At 40.1% G+C, this 22367-nt stretch overlaps 1 protein-coding gene across 2 annotated transcripts; it reads left to right on the top strand.

The window, feature by feature from the left end:
- The first annotated feature begins 807 nt into the window (after window positions 1-807).
- Oprk1 (opioid receptor kappa 1) lies at window positions 808-21040 on the top strand. 2 transcript variants are annotated; one of them, XM_036179363.1, is made up of 5 exons: window positions 808-957; window positions 1121-1245; window positions 1621-1927; window positions 13377-13729; window positions 17844-21040. In XM_036179363.1, exons 3-5 carry the CDS (start codon window positions 1671-1673, stop codon window positions 18374-18376), a joined length of 1143 nt encoding a protein of 380 aa, XP_036035256.1. In that variant the 5' UTR covers window positions 808-957; window positions 1121-1245; window positions 1621-1670; the 3' UTR covers window positions 18377-21040. The 2 variants fall into 2 exon arrangements, with proteins under 2 accessions (XP_036035256.1, XP_036035255.1); XM_036179362.1 differs by having other exon boundaries at window positions 1118-1245.
- The last annotated feature ends 1327 nt before the right edge of the window (window positions 21041-22367 follow it).

The following is a 22367-nucleotide window of genomic DNA, read 5'->3' as shown; positions in this document are numbered from 1 at the left end:
TTGAAAGCACTATTGGCAAAGGGGAGTGTTTTCATGGAGCAGTAGAGAGTACATTTGTAACCTGTAAGGACAGATGGTCAAATCTTCAGTTGGCATGCTTTGTAGGGAGTAGGAGGACCCTTCTATCATCATCTGATGGATAGAAGAGCAGAGTCTACCATTAAAATGCCCATCTCTGGTCTTGATGTGCATTAAGGGGAAGGGTGGGGACTTGGTTTGTTTAAGACCATGGAACCCCTGGGAAAATTCAAGTGCCTCACCCTTGGGTAGCTACAGTCCTTCTCTTCTAGGATCTTCCTTTGGGACCCAGACCTGGATCCCCACCTGCACATTTTTCTCCCAGGGTCTTTTTTACCCAGCAGACTCCAACAGAGACACGTGGATTGTCAGTTATTCATACAGAGTGGAAACTGAGTTTTTCTATAAAGATTTGAGCTCTTTGTGTTTTTTTAGAGGAGGCAGGAACTTGTTGGTTGGGGATTAACCTAAGGAACAGTTACCACTCTGCTCCAGCAGCAGGGCCTGGGTAAGGAGAGTCTCAGCAGTAATAGTAGGCAATGAAGTTAGTACCTGTAAGGTACAGTTTACTTACAGCCTGGCATTCTAGTCAGACAGATGCACAGAGACTTTCTAATTAAATATTTTAAATTACTAATTCTATATGACCTGTTTGATTCTGACTAGATTTTTTGCAACTTTATTTGGCTCCTCCAATAAATAAAATTCAATACTACCAGGACTTGACTCCTTGCCTAAAAAGAGACTGGTCCTGCGAGCTAAGAAGACACGAAATTCCAAACACATTGTGCATTCACTCCCAGTGATCCCATGCATTCTGGTCACTGCACAGCGCTCTTTTCTGTTACTGGACCAGAGCTAAGCCCTGGACTGCTGGCCTGGAAGCTGCAGCGCTGAGGGAGAGAGCAAAGCGTTGTGCAGCTGGGGACTTTGGCACTGGTGAGAGCTGGCTCTTAAGCAATGGGGTCTGGGCTAGCTCTGAAGGGGTGGGCAGGGGACGGACTACCTGGGGCGGGGCGGGGGGGGGGGCAACTAGCCCCGCTGCTGTCAATCTGCCAGTCCCCTGAGCCTGACTGCTTCTTGGCTTCATCCCACCCAGCAGAGCCTCCTCCAGTCGTGGGAGCCATGCTTTGAGCAACGGGACCTGGACCCATCCAGCCAGAACAGCCACCGAGGAACTAGAGTGACAGTAGGGAGGCCGATGGTGACTTGGGAAGGGATCCGGAGGTGAGCTTGGGGCTTTCAAAGCACAGTGGGGCGGTTGTTGCGCTCAGTGCAGCAGGGTGGCAGGGAGCTTCTTGTGGTTGCAAGCGCATACAGGCAGGGTAGGGACAGCCGTAGAGTGAACAGCGCCTGAGGGCAACTGCACCCTCAGGGCTCTGGAAATATCCAAATGCTTTCAGTTTAGCAGCAGGAGAGTGTTGGGGAAGGGGGGGGGGGGTTAGCAAGAGGCCAATCCTCTATGCCTCTTCCTCCAAATACGCTCTCTGACACTGAGACTGAGTCAAGGGGTTGCAGGCTCCTTGCCCACCAGCCCTGCGTACCGCCCCTGTACAGGTAAAGTTTGTCTCTCTGGGTTCAGTCTGTCCTGTCCTCCCACAGCCCGGCAGGCAGGTACCACCGCTCTTCGCTTTCCTGCTGCAGCCCTCACCATGGAGTCCCCAGTCCAGATCTTCCGTGGGGAGCCAGGCCCCACCTGCGCCCCGAGTGCTTGCCGACTCCCCAACAGCAGCGCTTCGTTCCCTAACTGGGTAGAATCAGACAGCAACGGCAGTATGGGCTCAGAGGATCAGCAGCTGGAGACTGCACACATCTCCCCGGCCATCCCTGTCATCATCACCGCTCTCTACTCTGTAGTGTTCGTGGTGGGCTTGGTGGGCAATTCGCTGGTCATGTTTGTCATCATTCGGTGAGTGAGGGACAGGGCGTGGTGGTAGCAGGGGTGAAGGGCTGATGGTGTGTGTGTGTGTGTGTGTGTGTGTGTGTGTGTGTGTGTGTGTGTGTGTGTGACAGAGAGAGAGACAGAGACAGAGACACAGAGACAGAGAAAGGTGTGGGGTCTCTTCAGTGCAGGGTTCTGGAGATTCTTTCAAGGTGACATCTTAAAGAATTTCCTGAGAGAACTTTTACAGAAATTGTGGGGTCCACACAGGGTAAATCCGTGGTCTCTTTAGGACTTAAAAGCTACCTGCCACAGCAGAGGCTCCAAATCTCTGCCGAGAAAACACTGTGAAAAAGTGCCAGGGTTCTGATCCCAAGGTCATCTCCTGGTAAAGAAAAGAGAACATCTATGTGGCCTTTGCTTGTTTACCTGCTTTGGATTGAAATACTTTACCACCCTGTGTAAATTTTTCTTTAAATAAACTCCAGGCCCACCAAATGCAGCGGAGATAATTCAGAGTTTTCTATGATTCACTGGACTGGTGTTGTGGCTTATGAAATGAAAACCAATATGCTACTTAGTGAATATCCACTAGCATGATTTTGCAGTGCCCAGAATCAAACTCAGTAAGGCAAGCTCTCTATCCCTGAGCTATTTGTTTAGCCCTTGTGTTTTTGACATAAGGTCGTCTTATGCAGTCCAGGTTGGCCTTGAATTCATTCTGTAGCTCAGCCTGGTCTGGAACTCCCATCTTACTGCCTCCATCCTCATGGGTGCTAGGATCATAGCCCTGGGCCATCATGCCTAGTTCACAGAAATCTCCATTTCCCCCCTCACCTTCTCCCTGTATCCTGTATATCCTCTGAGCTCTAGCTGCTTCTTAGATTACTTTGTCCTGTTTCCTAAGTGATCTAGTTATATCCTCCATGGCCTCATAGCTCTCTTCTGCCCTCTTGGAATATTCTCTTGATTAGTCAAACAAAGAACCAGAACCAGTGGTACATGTGCATACTGAAAGAATTCATACAGGGAATTGGTTTATGCAAGTGGAGCACCTGAAATCTGTAATTTAGGAAGCCAGAAGGGGTAGATGTTATGCCTGGGTAGAACTTCTTCCTTGGTGAATCTCAGTTATACCCTCAATGCCTGCTCCTGGTTCAGCCAGCCCACCCTTGTGGTCAGGATTACTTCCCCCACTTAAAATCAAATGAATCTAGACTAATACCTCCTACAAAAAAATCTTTTGCAGTAACACCCAAATGAATGTTTGAAGACCTGGAAACCATAGTCTGGCTAAGGAGAAGCATTAAAATTATCTCCACTCTGCCCCCCAAATGGCTTCATTCTTTCTTGTTTTTTTCCATGTGGCTATGATTTTCAGATATGTGATGATAAACCCAAAAACTCTATCTCTCTCCCCATTATCCAATCTTATTAAAAAAATAATAAAAAAGACCTCCACCATCTCCCCTTGTTCTGGATGGCTACCTAATGATCCAACATGAACTTCTGAATTTCTCTACCTACCTGTTTTAGTCTGATAGGGCTACCATTTCAAAGCTCCATAGACTAGGTGGCTTCAATAACAGAATATTTTATCTGACAGTTTTGGGTACAAAAAGCCCAAGGTTAAAGTGTACCAGGTTAGTTTTCTCTGTAATATCTCTTTTTGACATGTTATCTCTCTTTTTGGCTGTCATCTCCATATGATCAAATGGCTTTCTTTCTGTATGTGATTATGTCCTAACCTCTAATAAATACAGCAGACATAGCAGCTGATGTGTGATCTCACTGGATTGTAATTACTTCTTTGATGGCCAAGTCTCCAGTTACATTCTGAGGTGCCAGTGATTGGGACACAAATATATTAAACTCTGCCTATGACACTATAACCCTAGCTTTTCATTCTAGAGCACTTCCTTCCAGCTTCAAGTTCTACAGCAATTACATTATATTCCATTTAGTCAAAAGTTCATTCCTATGAAGGTACATTTCATTGTCAACAACTTTTAAGGATAAACAAAGAAAAATTTATAGAGAAACATAAAGTAAAAATGAGAAATTCTTTGGGTCTTATTGATAGGCTTTGCCTTTCCTTTTCTCATCAGTTTTCAGTAATTTGCAGCCAGGGCTTGGCTCACTCCCAGACCAACTCTCGAGGAGAAGACATTTGGTTCTTTGTAGCTCAGCATCACTGTGTTGAAAGTTCCGCAAAAGAGTCATCTTTAAAGAGGCTTAGAGGTAACTATGGAAGGACTACTATGGAAAAAGCTACATTTCCTAAGCTCAAATCCATTGACCTATCCAAATGTTCTGAGGATGGAGCTTGACAGTCATGAAGAAACCAGTTTCCTCACGTATAAATAGGAGAAAAGTTTAGTCTTCCTTAAGCCACTGAGCAGAAGTTCCACAGTTCATTCTGCTTATGCCATCTTAAGTTTGGGTCAGATAATGGCTTATTCAGGTTACCCCTGAGTCAGTCTAGATTGCATGGCCAGCCTGTGTGGGTGCCTCAGAATTGAGTCAGTGTAGGAAGGAATGAGACAACTCAGTTGGAGAGTCTACAATAGCACTACTTCTTTAATGTCTGGTCTTTCATCCCCTCCTCAGAGTTCCCATAATACCTGCACTAGATGTCCTTGTCTTCCAAAGTCTCACAGGTATCAGCTTGGCCTCCTTTTACATATCACAACCCCTTGCAGAGAAGCACAAAAACCACTAGTGTGCAGTGTGGTCACCTGTATACAATTCACCACTGCTCCATCCTACAACTTTATCCTGGGCTTTGAATGAAACAGTATGCACTCATTTTTCTTCATCTGATCTTGGAACCAACATTAACATTTCTTTTTACAAAAAAATAAAAAAACAACATTAGAAATTAAGAGCTCATCTTTCTTTCTTTAATTATTTTGTACATGTTTGAGAATCTCTTAAAAGAGAGTTTGTTTCATGGCAGCTGCTTGTGTAGATTACTTAAAGTTGTTTTCTCTCAGTGGAGTATGTGATCACAATGAGATATGGAGGCTGCACAGCCATTTCAGGACAGAAGCTAAAACAACCACATGAAGATAAGGAGGTTGTGGAAGAGAGGCAGGCAGGAAAGAAGCCAGCTAGGCTGGGGGCATAGCCTTGTAATCCCAGCTACTTGAGAGGCTGAAGCAGGAGAAATGTGAGCTTATGGTCTATTTGGACAACTTAGTGAGAGCAAAATAAATCTCAAAACAAAAACTAAAAACACAGAGCTGGAGGAAATTCCTCAGTGTTTGAACATTTACTGAACACATGTAGGGTCCCAGCAATCATAGAAAAGAAATACAGATATGTGCTGTAAGTTCTTTATGCCTGAATAGACCACAAACAAAGCCTTCTGAACTGTTCCCATGTTCTCCGGGCTTTACAGTCTTTCCTAGCATCTGTCTTGGGACTAGTTTCAGGAGAACTTGTATCTCACTGGGACAGAAGAATTCCTCTCTTAGTTATTGTACTGTATCCTGTGTGGCAATATCTTCCTGAGAACTGTGTGGGTAGCACCTCCTTCACCCTAACTTGACTTCTGGATAAAGACAGTCGTGATTGCCCCTGGAAGATCTGTGCTTAGCTAGAAATCTAAATTTTTGTGGCTGTAAGACAACTGTCATTCTAAGATGAATGAAATTTCAGTGGGAAAAGTAATACAGGCTTAGAATTGTATCAAGAGCTTTGAAGTAAACAATTACTTGTTCCTCACCTTTTCTTTAGAGAGTATGCCAGCTTATGTCTTAGACAAAGAAAACTTGTATAAGAAAAATAGATTGTGGTAGTCTTGGTTTTTGAAACAATCTCACCAAATTCCCCAAGCTCACCTCAAACTTACTATCCTCTTACTTTTGCCTACTCAGTGCTGGGGTTGCAGCCTGTGCCACCACACCTCACAGGAGAATCATGTTAAGAATGGGGCTAGTGCTGTAAACACACTTGTGGATTATTGTTTTTCACTTGTTAACACTTATTATCCCAAGTGGCCATCGAGGACAGGATTTTCATGAAAGATTTTCTTTGCTTATGTCAATTCTCAAGATTTCTATAGGATGCCAGAGAAATAATTTTAAATATCTATATGCCTTTTGGTACCCAGATGGCTGTGCCCTGTGGAACATACTGGAATTTGTTCTGAGGGATCATTGCTGTGTGGCAATACCAAGAGGAATAGATGAGCTCTTTCCAGCCACTGACTACTCCAGTGAAATTATTTCTTGGGCATTCTCCATCCTTCTTGGCCACAGACCTACTGGGATAGCCTGCCCAGGTGTGACTTGGCTTAGGGTTGGCACTGTCCTTGACTACCTGTGTAGTAACAGAGAGGAAGGCCAACAGCTTGTGTTCCTGTTCTGTCCTCTTATGGTGCTGGCTCTGTGCATGGGAGTCAGCACTGGAAACAACCTGACTCCAATGTGGAATGAGATTCCAGAGAGGGACTTCAGACTGAGGGAATGCCAAAGACAGCTCACAGGCAAGGACTATATTTTCTTTCTTTTCAGAAAGGATCAAACTACTGCTTTTTAGTAAACAATCACAATTTAAATATCAAGTAATCCAGAAGGATGTTTAGAAAATTTAATGGAGATGAACTGAAGATATCTGGAGAATTTAATGAAACAAACTTATTATATTTTCAAATCATTCAACTGAAGTCAGATTGGGACAATCTTCATTACTGATTTTTTTTTTAATTTTTAGTTTTATTTAAAGAATTGGGGCTAGAGGCCACCACATTAGACAGTTCATTTTTAAATTATTTTAGCTATTTAAAATTACTGAATTTGGGTTATTCAAATCCTCCCAATTTCAAAATTAATACACTACAATAGACAGTTTTGATGGTCACAATGGGAGACTTACACATTGTTTGTAACAAGTTTGCATTACATTCATTTTATCTTTTTTTTCATTTTTCTTTATTAAGAAATTTTCTACTCACTCCACATACTAACCATAGATCCCCCCTCCCCCCTGCTCCCACCCCTAGCCCTCTTTCCCAAGCCACCCCACATCCCCAAAATTGAGGTCTTCCATAGGGAGTCAGCAAAGCCCAGCACCCTAAACCTAGGCAGGTTCCTTCCCACTGCATCAAGGCTGTGCAAGGTGTCACACCACAGGCACTGGATTCCAGAAGCCTGCCCATAGACCAGGGACAGATCCTGATCCCCCTGCCTGGGTGCCCTCCAAACAGTTGGAGCCAAACAATTGTCTTCTGTATCTGGAGGGCCTAGTCCAGTCCCATGGGGGTTCCACAGCCACCAGTCCATAGTTCATGGGCTTCCACTAGTGTGACCTGTCATCCATTCCTGATTATTTTATTTTTATTTAATATCTGAAAAGAGACTTTTCTAAAAATTCTTTGTGGTTGAGTTCACAGAAAAATTTAATGAAAGACATAGATTCTGACATACCCTGCCCCTCACATGCAGTCTTCCCACCATAAGCATCCTGAGCATGCAGAAGGGGGCAACAGACACACCTGTTCTGACTCAGCATTGTCACCCAGACGCCACAGTTTGCCCTGGAGTTGTTCCACCCTATCAGGCTTCATTGAGGCCTAACTGACTACTGAAAATTACTTGTGTTGAAGGTGTGTTTAAAATGTCATTCAGAAGCTAAGGAAGTGAGGTCACTGGCTGCATGCCCTTGAAGGAGATATTGGCGGTGTATACATGAGCTCTCTCCCTCCCTCCCTCCCTCCTTCCCTCCCTCCCTCCCTCCCTCTCTCTCTCTCTCTCTCTCTTTCTTTCTCTCTCTTCCCTCTCTCCCATTGATGCCTGAGGTAAACAGGCCTTCTCTACCATGGCATACTGAACCATCATGATCTCTTCCCAACAAATGGACCAACCGTGGACGGGAACTTCCCAAACTGGGAGCCATGACAACTTTTCCTCATTACAGATTGATGACCTTGGGTATTTTGTTGCTGTGGTAGAAAACTAACATCATTTAAAACATATATGAACTATGACATTTTTAACTTAATTAAACAAACACAGTCATTATCCCACAGTGTTGTTAGTTCTCTGGGAGTGCCAGTTATGTAGGATGCACACTTAAGATCTGTCCTCAGCAACTTTCAGATCCACACTATAGTATCCTAACCATAGTCATCATTTATATATCATTTGTACATTTGTTCTCCAGAATTAATTCATCTTGTAACTGAGGATATGTATCTTTGACCAATGTCTCCTCGTTTCCCTACCCTTTTGAATCCCTACCTTAGCATGTTATGCAATCTGGAAAGCATACTCAGTATAGTGAATACATCACTCTTGTTGACATGCAAAAGAAAGCCCACCTGCTTGTGTTGGTCTCCTACTACTTGTTAAAAGGACTGTGTTTCCCTGAGGCTTCACAACTTTCCTCCTATTGAGTCTGAATGTGGGCAATGCAAGTGTGGGAAGATAGGTGCCAGGTCCATGGGTTTAGTAGTGTTGTAGTTTGCATTACATCTACACCAAAGTTTGAGTTTCTACTATGTTGCTGATTTCCATTTTAGAACAAGTCATCTGTTCTTCTAAACTTGTTCATTGCCATCCTTCACCTTCAAATTACGACAGTTGACTTTTCACATCTGTAGATTCAACCAAATGTCCTTAGGCATGTCTTGGTTTGTGTTTGTACCAAATTAGTGTAATTTAACAAACAAAAACAAAATTCCTCACCCCAAACAATGAGTATAGCCACTGTTTACATTGCATTTGTGAACACACAGAGGGAATAAAGCTAGACATCTGGGAAATCTGCACAGATGTTGTAAAGAGGGAACCCCATGGAAGCTTGCCAGATGACAGGGACACAGAGATAAGTTTGATACCCAGTATCCCTTGCATGGGAAGTGAGAAGAAGGGCTTCCTGGGGAGTGATGGGAAACTGGATGGGTGGGAAGAGTGCTGTTGGACCAGAGAAGATCTATGACCCATCAAGAACAAAATTGTTTTACACATTCACTGGTGGCTTAGAAAGTAATAGGTGCTGCTTTAGGAGTTTTATATGACCTGATAAAGTTGTGGTGATGATTAGATCCCACACACAGACACAGACACAGACACAGACAGACAGACAGACATATAGACACACACACACACACACACACACACACACACACACACACACAGAGTCACACAGCAGGGGCATGGCATCTGGTAAGTGCTCAGGTGATGCTGGCCTCCACTGTCATTACCAAGGCAGCTGCTGTTCTTGTTATTGCAATAACCTCCCACAGCCCTACGCTAACAACCTATAGTATAGTCCTTTGCTTCTTGAGGAATCTTGGAATCCATGTCTACTGGGTAAAGGAACTCAATGCCCTCTTCCTGCTTTGTTTTTCCCCTCCTGTTCAAGGTTTACAGTATTGTGACTCAGGTTTGTAGCTCTCTGGAAATATTAGCAAGGAGAAACCCCCATCTTTGCCCTTTAGTGCCATATGCTCCTGAGATGTGTATGCTAAAAGATGCAATCATTTGCAGCCAATCCACCTTCATCTTTTACAAACAAGCCAAAACTTCCCACCTAGATAGTGCCATTTTACTTTAAATGCTTGCAAATTTCTGCAAAGCATTATGGATGAAATGGGGGAAATAATACTCTATCACAAGAAAAAAATACTTATTTTCTCCTCAGTGGACATAAAATGAATGAAAAGATTGCCTAACATTTTGTTGTAGTTAAATATATATATCCTGGGGGCTCTGCCAGAATCTTTGAGGGTAGAGGTTTTGGTTTCCATGTACGTGTTTATATAGTCCAGCACATGGTACTTCCTAGAAGACTATTAACTATTAATTCTACTGGACTTCTGGTTCATTCTTTTCTTTAGTTCTGATTATGAGCTCTCTATCTTGTCATTGTGGCAAGTTTCTAAGCACATGTCAGCAGGATGGAGCCCTGCTCTGTTGCTCAAAGCAAGGTCTGTCTCTGTCTATGCTGCACAGATCACTCAAGCCCAAATGTCTTCAGCTAGAGAAGGGCAAAGACATAAATCTCAATTTCAACTTGAAGGATGTGTGAAAATCAAGTAAGACAAGTAAAAGTCAAAATACTAGATTTTGAAAGTTATAAGTAGCTGGATGTGGGAATATGTAAATTGACATGTAACTCCTGGACTGCAATTTCTGCACTGTAATTTGTATTTACATTTCTTTAAGTTTTTTTTTTTAAAGTTTTCTAGGTTACATTCTTTTTTTTTTTTTTTTGGTCTTTTTAAAATTATTATTATGTGTTTTAATTTGATACATCATCCATGGGATCTCCTGTCCTCCCCGCTCCCGCCCCCACCCCCACCTTCCCCCCATCCCCTCCCAGGGCCAAGACTCCCCTGGGGATTCATTTAAACCTGGTGGATTCAGTACAGGCAGGTCCAGTCCCCTCCTTCCAAAGTGTCCCTGTGTAAGCCCAAGGTTCCAAACAGCCAGCTCATGCACTAAGGACAGGTCCTGGTCCCACAGCCTGGGTGCCTCTCAAACAGATCAAGCTATTCAATTGTCTCACTTATCCAGAGGGCCTGATCCAGCTGGGGGCTCCACAGCCTTTGGTTCATAATTCATGTGTTTCCATTCATTTGGCTATTTGTCCCTATGCTTTTCCAATCTTGGATTCAACAATTCGCACTCTTGCAGTCCCTCCTCCCTAGCAGTTGTCTTGGAACTCTCATCCAATAACTGATGGAAGTGGATGCAGAGATCCTTGGCCAGGCCCCAGGTGGAGCTCCAGGAGTCCAATTGTCTTCAAGATTTTTAAAGAGAATTCCATGATTCTTAGTTGCCACATATATAGAACAGAAATATTAGGTGATATAACATGAATCTCAAAAGGTCTTATTCACAGGAAAAAACCCAGAGCCAGATATTGGGGTGAAAGCTGAAAGACCAGAGAAACAGAACCAGCCACAGCCAACCTCACTTTACCACCTCCTCAGCCGATCCTGTTTCCACAAATTCTCGGACTGAAAGCCTCTGAGTCCTGACCCCTGAGGGTCTCCAGTGGAACTGCTGCTTAGTTCCTATCTCCTTGTGCCTTATATACCATTCTCCACCCAGCCATGTCACTTTCTGGAATTAAAGGTGTCTGTGCTTCCCAAGCAAAAACATGAGATCTCAAGTGCTAGGATTAAAGGTGTGTGCCACCATGCCTGGCTCTGTTCCCAATGTGGCCTTGAACTCACAGAGATCCAAATGGATCTCTGCCTCCTGAGTGATAGGATTAAAGGTGTGTGCCACTACTGTTTGGCTTCTATGTCTAATCTAGTGGATGGATCTGTCCTCTGATTCTCAGACAAGTTTATTAGGGTACATAATATATTGGGATACACAATATGTCACCACATTTTGCCCTTTTTGTCTAAAATAATAAAATATTTTTTCTTGTGATAAAGTATGATTTTCCCCCATTTTATCCATAGTGCTTTACACAAATTTGCAAGCATTTAAAGTAATAAGAAAAACTATATACAATAAGTACAATAACTATATACTTATCAGAATCCCCATAAAATTGCCAGTGTCCCCAATCAGCAGAAAGAGGTGTGAGAAGCTATGCCCAAATTCCCAAAATATTGTTTATAAATGTTTATTTTTATTTAAAGAGGATTGATTATAAATGAAATCTCTTTCTAAAGAAGAAGAAGGGGTAATATAGATAGGATAGGATAAAAAGGGTAGATTATTGGATCGACTTTTAAAGAGCAACAACTTGTTTGAAATGTTTACATTGCTATGGATTTTAGTTTATTGAAACAAATTTAAAGTTAATTTTGTTATACTGTGTATATATTTTTACTCTCTTTTAAGGAATTACGTTTATGCAACTCAATTATATTGTAATGTATAATTAAGAAATATAGATTAATAATTACTCTTCTATGATAGTCAAATTTATAGTCAAGTTAGTTACAGTTTTTTAGATATACAAAGATATATTTTGATTAGATAGGTAATCTTCAAATACTTCAAAGACCTAAATAATATGGCATTTAACATTGTTTAAGAACTTACACTTTTCTGGACAATGAGACACATCTGCTCCTGGCAGCACCAATTACTTCAAGGAGCAGGATGGCCACTGAAGAAACACATTTTAGAGTTTGCTTTCTTTGTGGCAAAAGTTAGCCACTGGGTAAAAAGGTGCCCTTGCATTGACTGATTGATAATATGTTGTATAAACTGCACATATGACAGTAGTCATAAAAACGTGACCACTGAACTTTGCAAGATGAGATGGTTCTCAGGCAGTAAATCCCAAACAGAGACCAGAAGAAGAAAGGAGAGTAGGGGAGATACGCCAGTAGCTGTCCAAGAACCAGCAAGATGCCAGCAGACTGGTAATGCCACTGCCACGTGGCAACATATATATTAATAGGAATGGGTTAATTTAAGATGAAAGAGCTAGCTAGCAAGAAGCTGAAACCATAAGCATACAGTTTGAAATTAATATAAGCCTCTGAGTAATTATTTTATAAGTGACTATGGAACCTACAGGTGAGAGAGATTCATCAAGACTGCTGGGCAAGGCAAGACCAGAGAAATTCTGGCTACAAGGCCATGTGGAGTTATTATGAGACATAGATGAGATAGGTCTACATTCTGGGTAGAAAGCTTTTTGAAATGAGTGGTCACTATGGGTATTTACTGCTCAATGGATTCTGAAGGAATCATTCCTTCAAAGAACAATTCTTTGATTGTCAATTCAGATTTGAGTGAAAACAGTGTTGCTCTGAAATTCATGTTGTAGTGTGGAGAATTGTTTCAGCTTCCAGGCAGTCTTGCTGACCCAACTTGAGCATTAATGTCCCCTTGACTGAAAAGTGAGACAATCAGAGACAATTTTACACTTTAAATAATTGTCCAAGCCTGGGATAGAGAATGACAGAACTTATTTTTATTTTCTGTGATGTTGCTCTATCAAATATAATTCATGTTGGTCTGTTTTATGTATATAATACACTTAAAATGACAAGTTGGTGGCATGAGTCTAATTGTGCTTTGCCACTCACTGCAGCTGGATATATTTTAAAATTGAACACCACTTTATACTTTCAAAAAGTTAAGTAGTTATAATTATTGATTTTTCAAAATAACCATGAAGGTAAAAGGCTTTGTATTATATAAACAGAAGAAAAATATTTCAAAAATACTTAAGGTAAGACCTCTGAAGGATTAAAATAAATCATCACCTATGACATGAAGACCTCTATGTATTCCAGTCTGTCTGTGTATTCATCTGTTTATTGACCTATATTTTCTTCATTCTCTTTATCATGTTTTTAACAAAGCACTAAGACAAAGTCTTAATAAGTTTGAGTCCCTTTTACAATCTGCACATGCAATGAGTGCAAAAGGAATATGTAAATGAACAGCAAAATTAATAGTTCAGTAGCTGTCACTCACATTCACCCTCTGGGTTTAAGTTACAGAGCTGGAAGAACTGCTATTTTTTTTTTTTAATCATTTAGATACACGAAGATGAAGACAGCTACCAACATCTACATATTTAACCTGGCTTTGGCAGATGCCTTGGTTACTACCACCATGCCCTTCCAGAGTGCTGTTTACTTGATGAATTCTTGGCCTTTTGGAGATGTTCTGTGCAAAATTGTTATTTCCATAGACTACTACAACATGTTTACCAGCATATTCACCTTGACCATGATGAGTGTGGACCGCTACATCGCTGTGTGTCACCCTGTGAAAGCTTTGGATTTCCGCACACCTTTAAAAGCAAAGGTCATCAACATTTGCATTTGGCTCTTGTCATCATCTGTTGGCATATCAGCAATAGTACTTGGAGGCACCAAAGTTAGAGAAGGTAAGATCCATCGTTTTCATCCCATTTATAAAAATTGAAATTTTCATTAGACAAACATTTATACCTTGGGGATGACTGGAACATGTATCACTGGGAAACAAGCAAGAAAAAGCAATGTATATTTTAATTCCTAAATCCATGGAAGATTAGAAACAAAAAATGTTGTGTCCTTTCTACTTCTAAACATTGAATGGGGTGATGACAGTGCTAGAGAATTAAACACCCAGAGGTCTCAGATCCTTAAGGTGCTTGCTGAATTTAGAGTGACTGTAAATTCATGGAGAGAAGACTATATACACTAGCTTCTTATTTTATTCTCCTCTTCCCTTATTTTCCACAGAAGTTTTTGAGACACTGAGGTTGAGAGTACTGTCCTACAAAACACACTTTGAAAACCTGTAGCCTAGACATTTATATTTTAACTAATGATGTGGTGAACCAACTAGAAACCAACTGTGAATATCTCTGACAGTATTTCCATGGGTCATAAGGAGAAAAGTGTGTGCCTTCTAGCTGCCACTAGACTGCGTCATACTCATTATTCTTTTTTTTTTTTTAGTGCAAAGGGTATTTGAAAGGGTATAAAGTAAGAAAACAAAGGCAAGTTTTTGAAAATGCAATCTAGCAATCACACAGATTTCTTTCTTTTTCTCCCCAACAATGAATTAAATTATTAGGGATCTTTTCTCCTTTTTGCCTTAAGTTTATTCCTCACATATCCTTTCTTCATTGGCTTTGGTCAGCTCACAATCAGGTTCACAGATGGTTACAATTCCTACTCTGTGCAAACAAGGAAATGAGACTTTCTCTGAATTTATCAAATTGGAATGAGGAATGAAGTTGTCCGGGTACTTTAGAATACATCAATGTCTATGTCCCAGCTAAGTGATGTTGGAAGCAAGAGAAATAGCTTTCTCCAGGGAATAGTCCTCAGTTACTTATACAAAACCAAATGATCATCCCTGAAAACATACAGACAAGTAACATTATACACAATAAGCAGGTTATATGTATATATTTAGCAATATATACACATACATATGCAACAACAATTAAAGAAATAAAGGCCCTGAATTTGAGAAAGAGCAAGGGGTATACATAGGAAGGGTAGGAGAAAGGAAAGGGAAAGGGAAATGATTTAGTTTAATTTCAAAAACTAAAACAGAAAACAAAAACAAACAATAAAAATACTGAAAAACAAATCTTTACTTTGACTGTTGAATCTAATTCTAATATAGAAGTCATAGATGTTGGACTACGTGCCAATGTGAGCTGTGACCCTACTGTACTCTTCTGCAAGGGAAAAGAAAATCTGAAGCCACAATTCTAGCCTGAACTTCAATATGATCAATTTCTTTAGATTCTATATGTGAGAATAGTTGTATGGTATTTGAAGAAATACTACTTTTTGAGCTGAAGCAATTGTAAAGATAATTCAATCTGAACACATCTTCTATTTCCAGAAACAGATATTTGAAACAAATTATGGGTTAGGGAAATTTTGTGGTTCCTCTTCTTTAATGATACATGTTCAGTGTCTCAGGTACATTTGGAGGCCATTTCCACTCCACAATTAGTGTTTATTTCATACAGATTTTTTAAAGTAGCTGCCATCGATAATTTTCATCATCGATCATAGCTATCAATCAAATATTTACTAAACTGTTCACTATCTGTGAGATAGTTGAAGTGAAGCAAGCTTCACAGTTAAATGTCATCACTTTGGGGTCATGTTGCCAAGTTTGACGAGTGACTGCTGCACTCATCAGGGGTTTTGTGCACATATGATGGATGCATGACCGCGTATTTTAAAGATTTATTATTTTTGTAGCATGTGCTGTAGGCATGACCCTTGTGCCAAAGATGAATTTTGAAAAAGGTAGATTTAATCCTTATCTAGGGTTGTTTATGTTCTAAAGAGAAAAGTGAGAAAAAACAGTGACCTCACAATTTCCTATAAGAAGATTATCTGTCTATGTAGTAAATAATGTGAGTAGAACACATATATGGACCATACATTGTCAGGGAGAGAACCAAAGAAAGAAATCTCTATATAAATGTCTCTGAAGTGACTTTTCAGCTGACACTTCTGCAAGTAGAGACCTACAAAGGTTTGCAACTTCCCCACCCCAAACACACTTCTCATCTTCAAGAACAAGTTTATGGTTGTCCTTTCGGTATCTGTGATCATCTATGAGCACAGGTTACTTGATTCCGTTGGTTTTATTGTGGTGTCCTTGACCCCTTCGGCTTTTACCATCCTTCTTCCCCCTCTTCTGCAGGATTCCCTGAGCTCTCCCCAGTGTTTGGCTGTAGGTCTGCATGTTTCCATCAGTTGCTTGATGAAGCCTCTCTGATGACAATTGGGCTAGTCACCAATCTATATGTCTATCAGAATATTCTTAGACATCAACACATTGACTTTTTTCTTTTTCTTTTTTTGTCAGTTAGGTTTTGTTCTATCCTAGGTCTTTGTACTATTCAGCCTCTGGTCCTGGAGCTCCAAGCAGTGTCAGTGGTAGGCTCCCTCTAGTGGTATGGATCTTAGGCTGGACCAGTCTTTGGTTGGCCACTCCCACAATTTCTGTGCCTCTTTTACCCCAGCTCATTTTGTAAGCAAGGCAAACTGTAGGTTGAAGGTTATGTGGCTGGAAACTGCATGGGGCTGACAACTATCTTCATATATGTTACAGTTGTGTAAGTAGTCCTTCTAACAGTAAAAGCAGGAGCTGTCTCTGAGTCTTTTGCTGGCTTTTGGGACCATTTTCTTCATACTGGGTTGCTGTGTCTAGCCTCAATACCAGGCACATGCCTAGTCGTACTGCAATTTGATATGCCATGTTTATTGATATCCATGGGAGGCCTGCCCTTTTCTCAATAGAAACAGAAGAATGGATGGTGGGAGTGCAGAGAGAAAGGTGGAGGAGGGACTGGGAGGAGAGAAAGGAGGGAAAACTGTTGCTAGGATGGGATAAAAAAATCATTATTTAAAAAATTAAAAAATAAATAAAACCCAAGATCACCTTTTAAAAAAAGAAAAATTTTTATGGAGCTGTAGAGATGGATCAGCAGTTTAGAGCACTTGCTGTTCTTGCAGAGGACCAACATTCAGTTTCACAACATCCACATGGTAGCTCAAAAACATTTGTAATTCCAGTTCAAGGGAATTTAACTCCTTCTCACCACTGTGGGCACCAGGCACATAAATGGTGCACATACATACATGCAAGCAAAACACTCATACACATAAAATAAAAATTTAAAAATAAATAAGTAAAAAAAATAAAATAAAAATTTAATGTTTATCGGATTTAATAGACAACTATAGAACATTTGTGTTAAACTCAGAGTTTCATGACATACTAACTAGAGAAGTTTTTAACATTTCATTTTCTAAGACAATGGTGATGATTTTCAAAGGATACTTTAAATCATTTCATAGAAACACTAAAGCAAAGGTTAATATAGATGCTTATTGCTTTCTTTTGGTTTGTCTTCATTTACCTTTAAAATTTTTATTAACATTTCAATGATGTTAATCACAGTGAGCAGATTGGTACTATTAAACCACAGCACCTGAGTCATATTTAGATGTATTTCATCATCAATTTATTTAATGTTTTTAAGACAAGTTGGTATTTGCTAAATTCAGTAGGGAGATTAAAAATGTTTAGTCATTTACTAGAAATAGATGCTAACTTTCTTTTGTTATTGTTGTTTACTCTTTTGTCAGAGCCATGGGTATGAAGAAATTGTTAATACACAAAAATACAAAATAAATGGCACACCAAAAGTGAACAGTTTGGCTCCTCTGAAAGCCACCAATACAAAGCCAACCCTCATGGCTGGACAAGTCACACTGCTAGCCAGCTTGCATGTTTATTCTGTGCAGAACTTTGTGTTTGACAACAAGTAGCTCTGTAGACACATGTTTTGATAGACTGTTCAGTAGTGAACCATCAGTTTCTGAGTTGCTGTTGTGCTTCCAGTATGATCTCACTGTACCTGGACTTCTGGAATCAAAGGTATTGGGACAACGTATAACCTTGCAGTCATAGTAATGACAATAACAGGATTCTTTCTGTGATTTTGTTGACTTTGGTACCTCTGGCAGATATGGATGTCATTGAGTGCTCCTTGCAGTTTCCTGATGATGACTATTCCTGGTGGGACCTCTTCATGAAGATCTGTGTTTTCATCTTTGCCTTCGTGATCCCGGTCCTAATCATCATTGTTTGCTACACCCTAATGATCCTTCGCCTGAAGAGTGTCCGGCTCCTCTCTGGCTCCCGAGAGAAGGACCGAAATCTCCGCAGGATCACCAAGCTGGTGCTGGTAGTGGTGGCAGTCTTCATCATCTGTTGGACCCCCATTCACATCTTCATCCTGGTGGAGGCTCTGGGCAGCACCTACCACAGCACAGCTGCCCTCTCCAGCTATTATTTCTGTATTGCCTTGGGTTATACCAACAGTAGCCTGAATCCTGTTCTTTATGCCTTCCTTGATGAAAACTTCAAGAGGTGTTTTAGGGACTTCTGCTTCCCTATTAAGATGCGAATGGAGCGACAGAGCACCAACAGAGTTAGAAACACAATTCAGGATCCTGCTTCCATAAGGGATGTGGATGGGATGAATAAGCCAGTATGACTAGTCATGGAGATGTCTTTTTACAGTTCTCTAGGTAGAGAAGAGTTCAATGATCTTGGTTTAACCCAGATTACCACTGCAGTCTGAAATGGAAAGATGAGGTATTCAATAATGAAGACATGTAATGCTCTAAATTCTTGAAGTGCAGGGCACATTATTGATCTAGCTAAGTAGGGGCAGCAAGTCTGAAGAACAGAGCACAGAGGTCCTGGCATCAATACTCCTCTTTCCTGGGACAAGGAAGCCAGTCTAACTTTAACCCATTCATAAACAAAGATAATACTCTTCCTTCTGGTTCCCCTGATTTAGTTCCCCTCCATCTGTGTGGCCTTCCAATGCAACATAGTTCCAAAGTTCCAGAGGGAAAAAAAAATAAAAGAAAAAGCAAAGCAAAACCAAACCATTGGATCCAAAGCTTAGTGGACACCAAACTTACCTGCTAACCCTGGCAGAAGCAACCTCAGTTAGAATAAGACCATATCAATGCTCATACCCTGCTGGGTGGACATGTTTCATGTGTGAAAAGAATGCATCTTAGGAAGAAGTTAGACCCATGATGCTGGACAAGTGCATAGTGGTAGAGAACATCATGATGACATTTGTGAATGTGTTTAAAGTTGTGAATGTTCTCTTCTCAAAATGGTTAATGCCTTGAAAACTACAGTTTGCTACTTAAGATCTCTGGGTTTTAGCATGCTATTCAGGCAGGTAATCTCCTGAGAAAAGATGTACTGGTGTTAAGAAGTATGAGGCTTATATACCAACAAAGTATGTGTAGTTTCATCTGTAAATAGTAGTCTCTGTATAAATAAAGAACAGGCTTCCTGTGCAGTCAGGACATTTCTCAAGGGTGCATAAGTGATACCCCTTGAGGCATGGAGAATTATTGCTAAGATATTTTGCCACAATGTAAGGTTCTCTGGGACTCAGTCATGGTGTAATTTTCTCTGGATTCCTTGAACATCATTTACTCTAACACTGCACATAACTTAGTGTTAATAAATCCCCAAACTTTGAATTCATTCTAAGATGGTAGTTTGGTCAAATCTGCTTTGTGGTAGCAACTGTTTATAAACACACAACTATTGCTGAATTCTCTACTAAAGTAGAGCAAGTTGTTTTGATTATGTGAATCTTCAGATGTTATGTTCTGGCCTCCTGCAGGAAGTAGGATTTCTCCCAAATGTATCCTGAAGAATGAAATGAGACTTGAGGTGGCTGAGCACAGCTTGCGTGGTCTTGGGTAAGGGTGTACCAGTGGAGGTCACTGTCTGAAAAGTCCATTTAGAATACTTTTGCTAAATCTTCCAAATGACATGTTAATTCCTCCTTCTTTAAAACTTATGGCCAGAGATAATGATGATTTTTTGTAATTTGACTTTAAAGAAGAAGGAAAGGATAATTTAGAAAGGACATCTATTTCTAAGCTTGTACATGCTTAGGGCAGCACCCCTTGGAGTCTAATAGAGCATCTAATGTGTGGACCTGGATACTGTAGTCAGGGTTCCACCTGTGAGTTCTCACCACCAGCTGTTTCACTGCTGCTGCTCCCTCTCTTTCTGGAGACCTCGGCGTGAGTGAATGTATGACACACTCTGCAGAGTCACTGCCACTATGTTTATCTCCATCCTGGACTTTTATGCTACTAAATTCAATGATGACTAGTGACGCTGCAGAGACATTTCCTAATGGAAATGAAGTATTCTTTGGAGTACTTCTTAAATTTCACTGAGTAGCTAGATACTCTGGAATTCTTTTATAATAACATAAAGATGGAATTTATTAAGAAAATGTGTTAGTGTAGATTTAAGCATGGAGGTTAACAGGGGAAAAGAACATGAAAAAGGGGGACAGGTGCATGCCCTAGAGTGAACACAAACTTCTTTGAAAGCTATACTACTACTACTACTGTTATTATTATTATTATTATTATTATTATTATTATTATTATTATTGTGAGTGTGTGCATTATGACATGCATGCAGAGATCAGATGACAATTTTGCATAATTAGTTCTTTCCTTTTTCTTTTACATGGCTTCTGGGGATGGAATGCACAATATCAGGCTTACATTGTCAGGTGTCATGTTCCTTTACTTGTTATCTTGCCAGCCTAGGCCATAGCTTTCTTAAAGAAAGAGTCACCACCCTTGAATTCCTATAACTGAATATATATATATATATAAGAATGACTTAAATATTGGGTGAAATTAACTCAATAGTTAAAAACCTTGGCTGTTATAGTAAAGAGACATGTTTGTGAACAAAGCAGTTCCAGGAACAAAAACTACTGAAGTAGGCAATAGAAATGCTTCTACAGTGCACAGAGATGTGGGAGATGTTGGTACATCTTGCAATGGAGTTATAATAGTGACTTCTTTAAATTAACACTCTATATGTTCTCCTAATATCTCTGCTTTCTGCATTTCTTGATCCCATGGAGGGGAGGTAAGTAGCTTAACTGTCCTTGAGATGTATTCTGAGCTTCCCTCTTAAACTGAAAGTGAAAAACAGATGTCAGCCACTTTGGGGCACTACCTTAAGGAATGCTGACAAGACTCACACAGGAAGAAAAGTATCAGTTACATATGTGAGTTTTATTGTTTAAATACAGACATGTGCATATATGTATATATATATATATGTATACACATACACACACACACACACACACACACACACACACACACATATATATATATAATCATATATGAGAAAGAGAACAGGTGCACGCATGTGTGTGCACATGTGCATGATGGTAAGAAACAGTGTCATTCTTGCCTGCTCAATTGTTTCAAACAGTGCTTTTGTCTAACCCCATGGCCCCCAAGTGGCTCTCCCTCTCCGAGGTTTCCAGAAGGTTCTTCCATCACACAAAGAAGGTGTTGCTTGCTATGTTTGTGACCTCAAGATCAACTCTACTGGACTATATCTTCCCACTCTAGTGGCAACTTTTGAAAAACAAAAATTGTTTAGAGAGAAATCAAGAATTATTTTGGAAAAGGGTTTAATTTTGTGATTAAAAAGTTAATAAAGTTAAATAGGTATTAAACTTATGCCCAACAATTTATAGATATTCCATTTAATACTGGAACATAAGATAAACAAAATGAGAGAATACATTAGAAGGTTTTAAATGAAAGAATTAAAAAAAAAAACCTATGACAAAATTGTGTGTCCATTCTGCAAGATTTATTTTTCAAACAAGAGTTGTTTTGAATGCTTGGTATCTATATGAAAGTCCCACAAGGTTATAAATTGGCTCAGGCTCTGACAATTTTTCTCTCTGAAAGCAAAGTGTGTTCTTTACCATACGGATATTATTTATATCTTATACTGTTAGGTAGTAATTATACATTGTCTATATGATTGTGTCCCTTGCAATAAAAACAAAATTGTACCTGCTAAAATTATAATCCTTTGCTGGTAAGTCATTTGTTCTTCAGTGACTTCAGTGAAGCCTCAAGTCTCGAGAACTGGGTTAACTGTTTCTCGAAACTGTGTTACTAACTTTCTACCCATAATAATGTGGTAGATGATTAATGGAAAAAAAAACAAAGCAAACAACAATCTTTGATTTCTAGACCTGTGTAATAACTTAGGAAATTTAGCCTGTTTTCATCATAACACTATCAAGATCCCAGAATCAATGTTAAGCACTGCCCTTTGAACAAAACTCCATTTTAAAAATATGAAAACATGCAAAGACTAAGCATTCTGGCAAAAGTAATTTAAAAAAAGTTAATCTGACTTGTAAAACATCTATTCAGATTATGTCATTGAAATATCAAGTTCACTTTTAATTCAGAACTTAACCAAGTATTCCTGTCTCCCCCACCATAATACACATAATACCTTGTTGGGTTTTTCTTGGAGGAGGGACCTTATCTTTGCTTTGAGTAGCTTTGATTATGTTTTCAGGTATTGCTGTACTTTTGTGACTGGCAACTTAGCTACATAAGCTGAGTTTCCCATCCACACCTGAAATAGAC

This window comes from Onychomys torridus, chromosome 2 (assembly GCF_903995425.1).
Source record: "Onychomys torridus chromosome 2, mOncTor1.1, whole genome shotgun sequence".
Classification (NCBI taxonomy): domain Eukaryota; kingdom Metazoa; phylum Chordata; class Mammalia; order Rodentia; family Cricetidae; genus Onychomys; species Onychomys torridus.
Note: the sequence above shows the minus strand (reverse complement) of the source record. Positions and strands in the feature narration are given on the sequence as shown.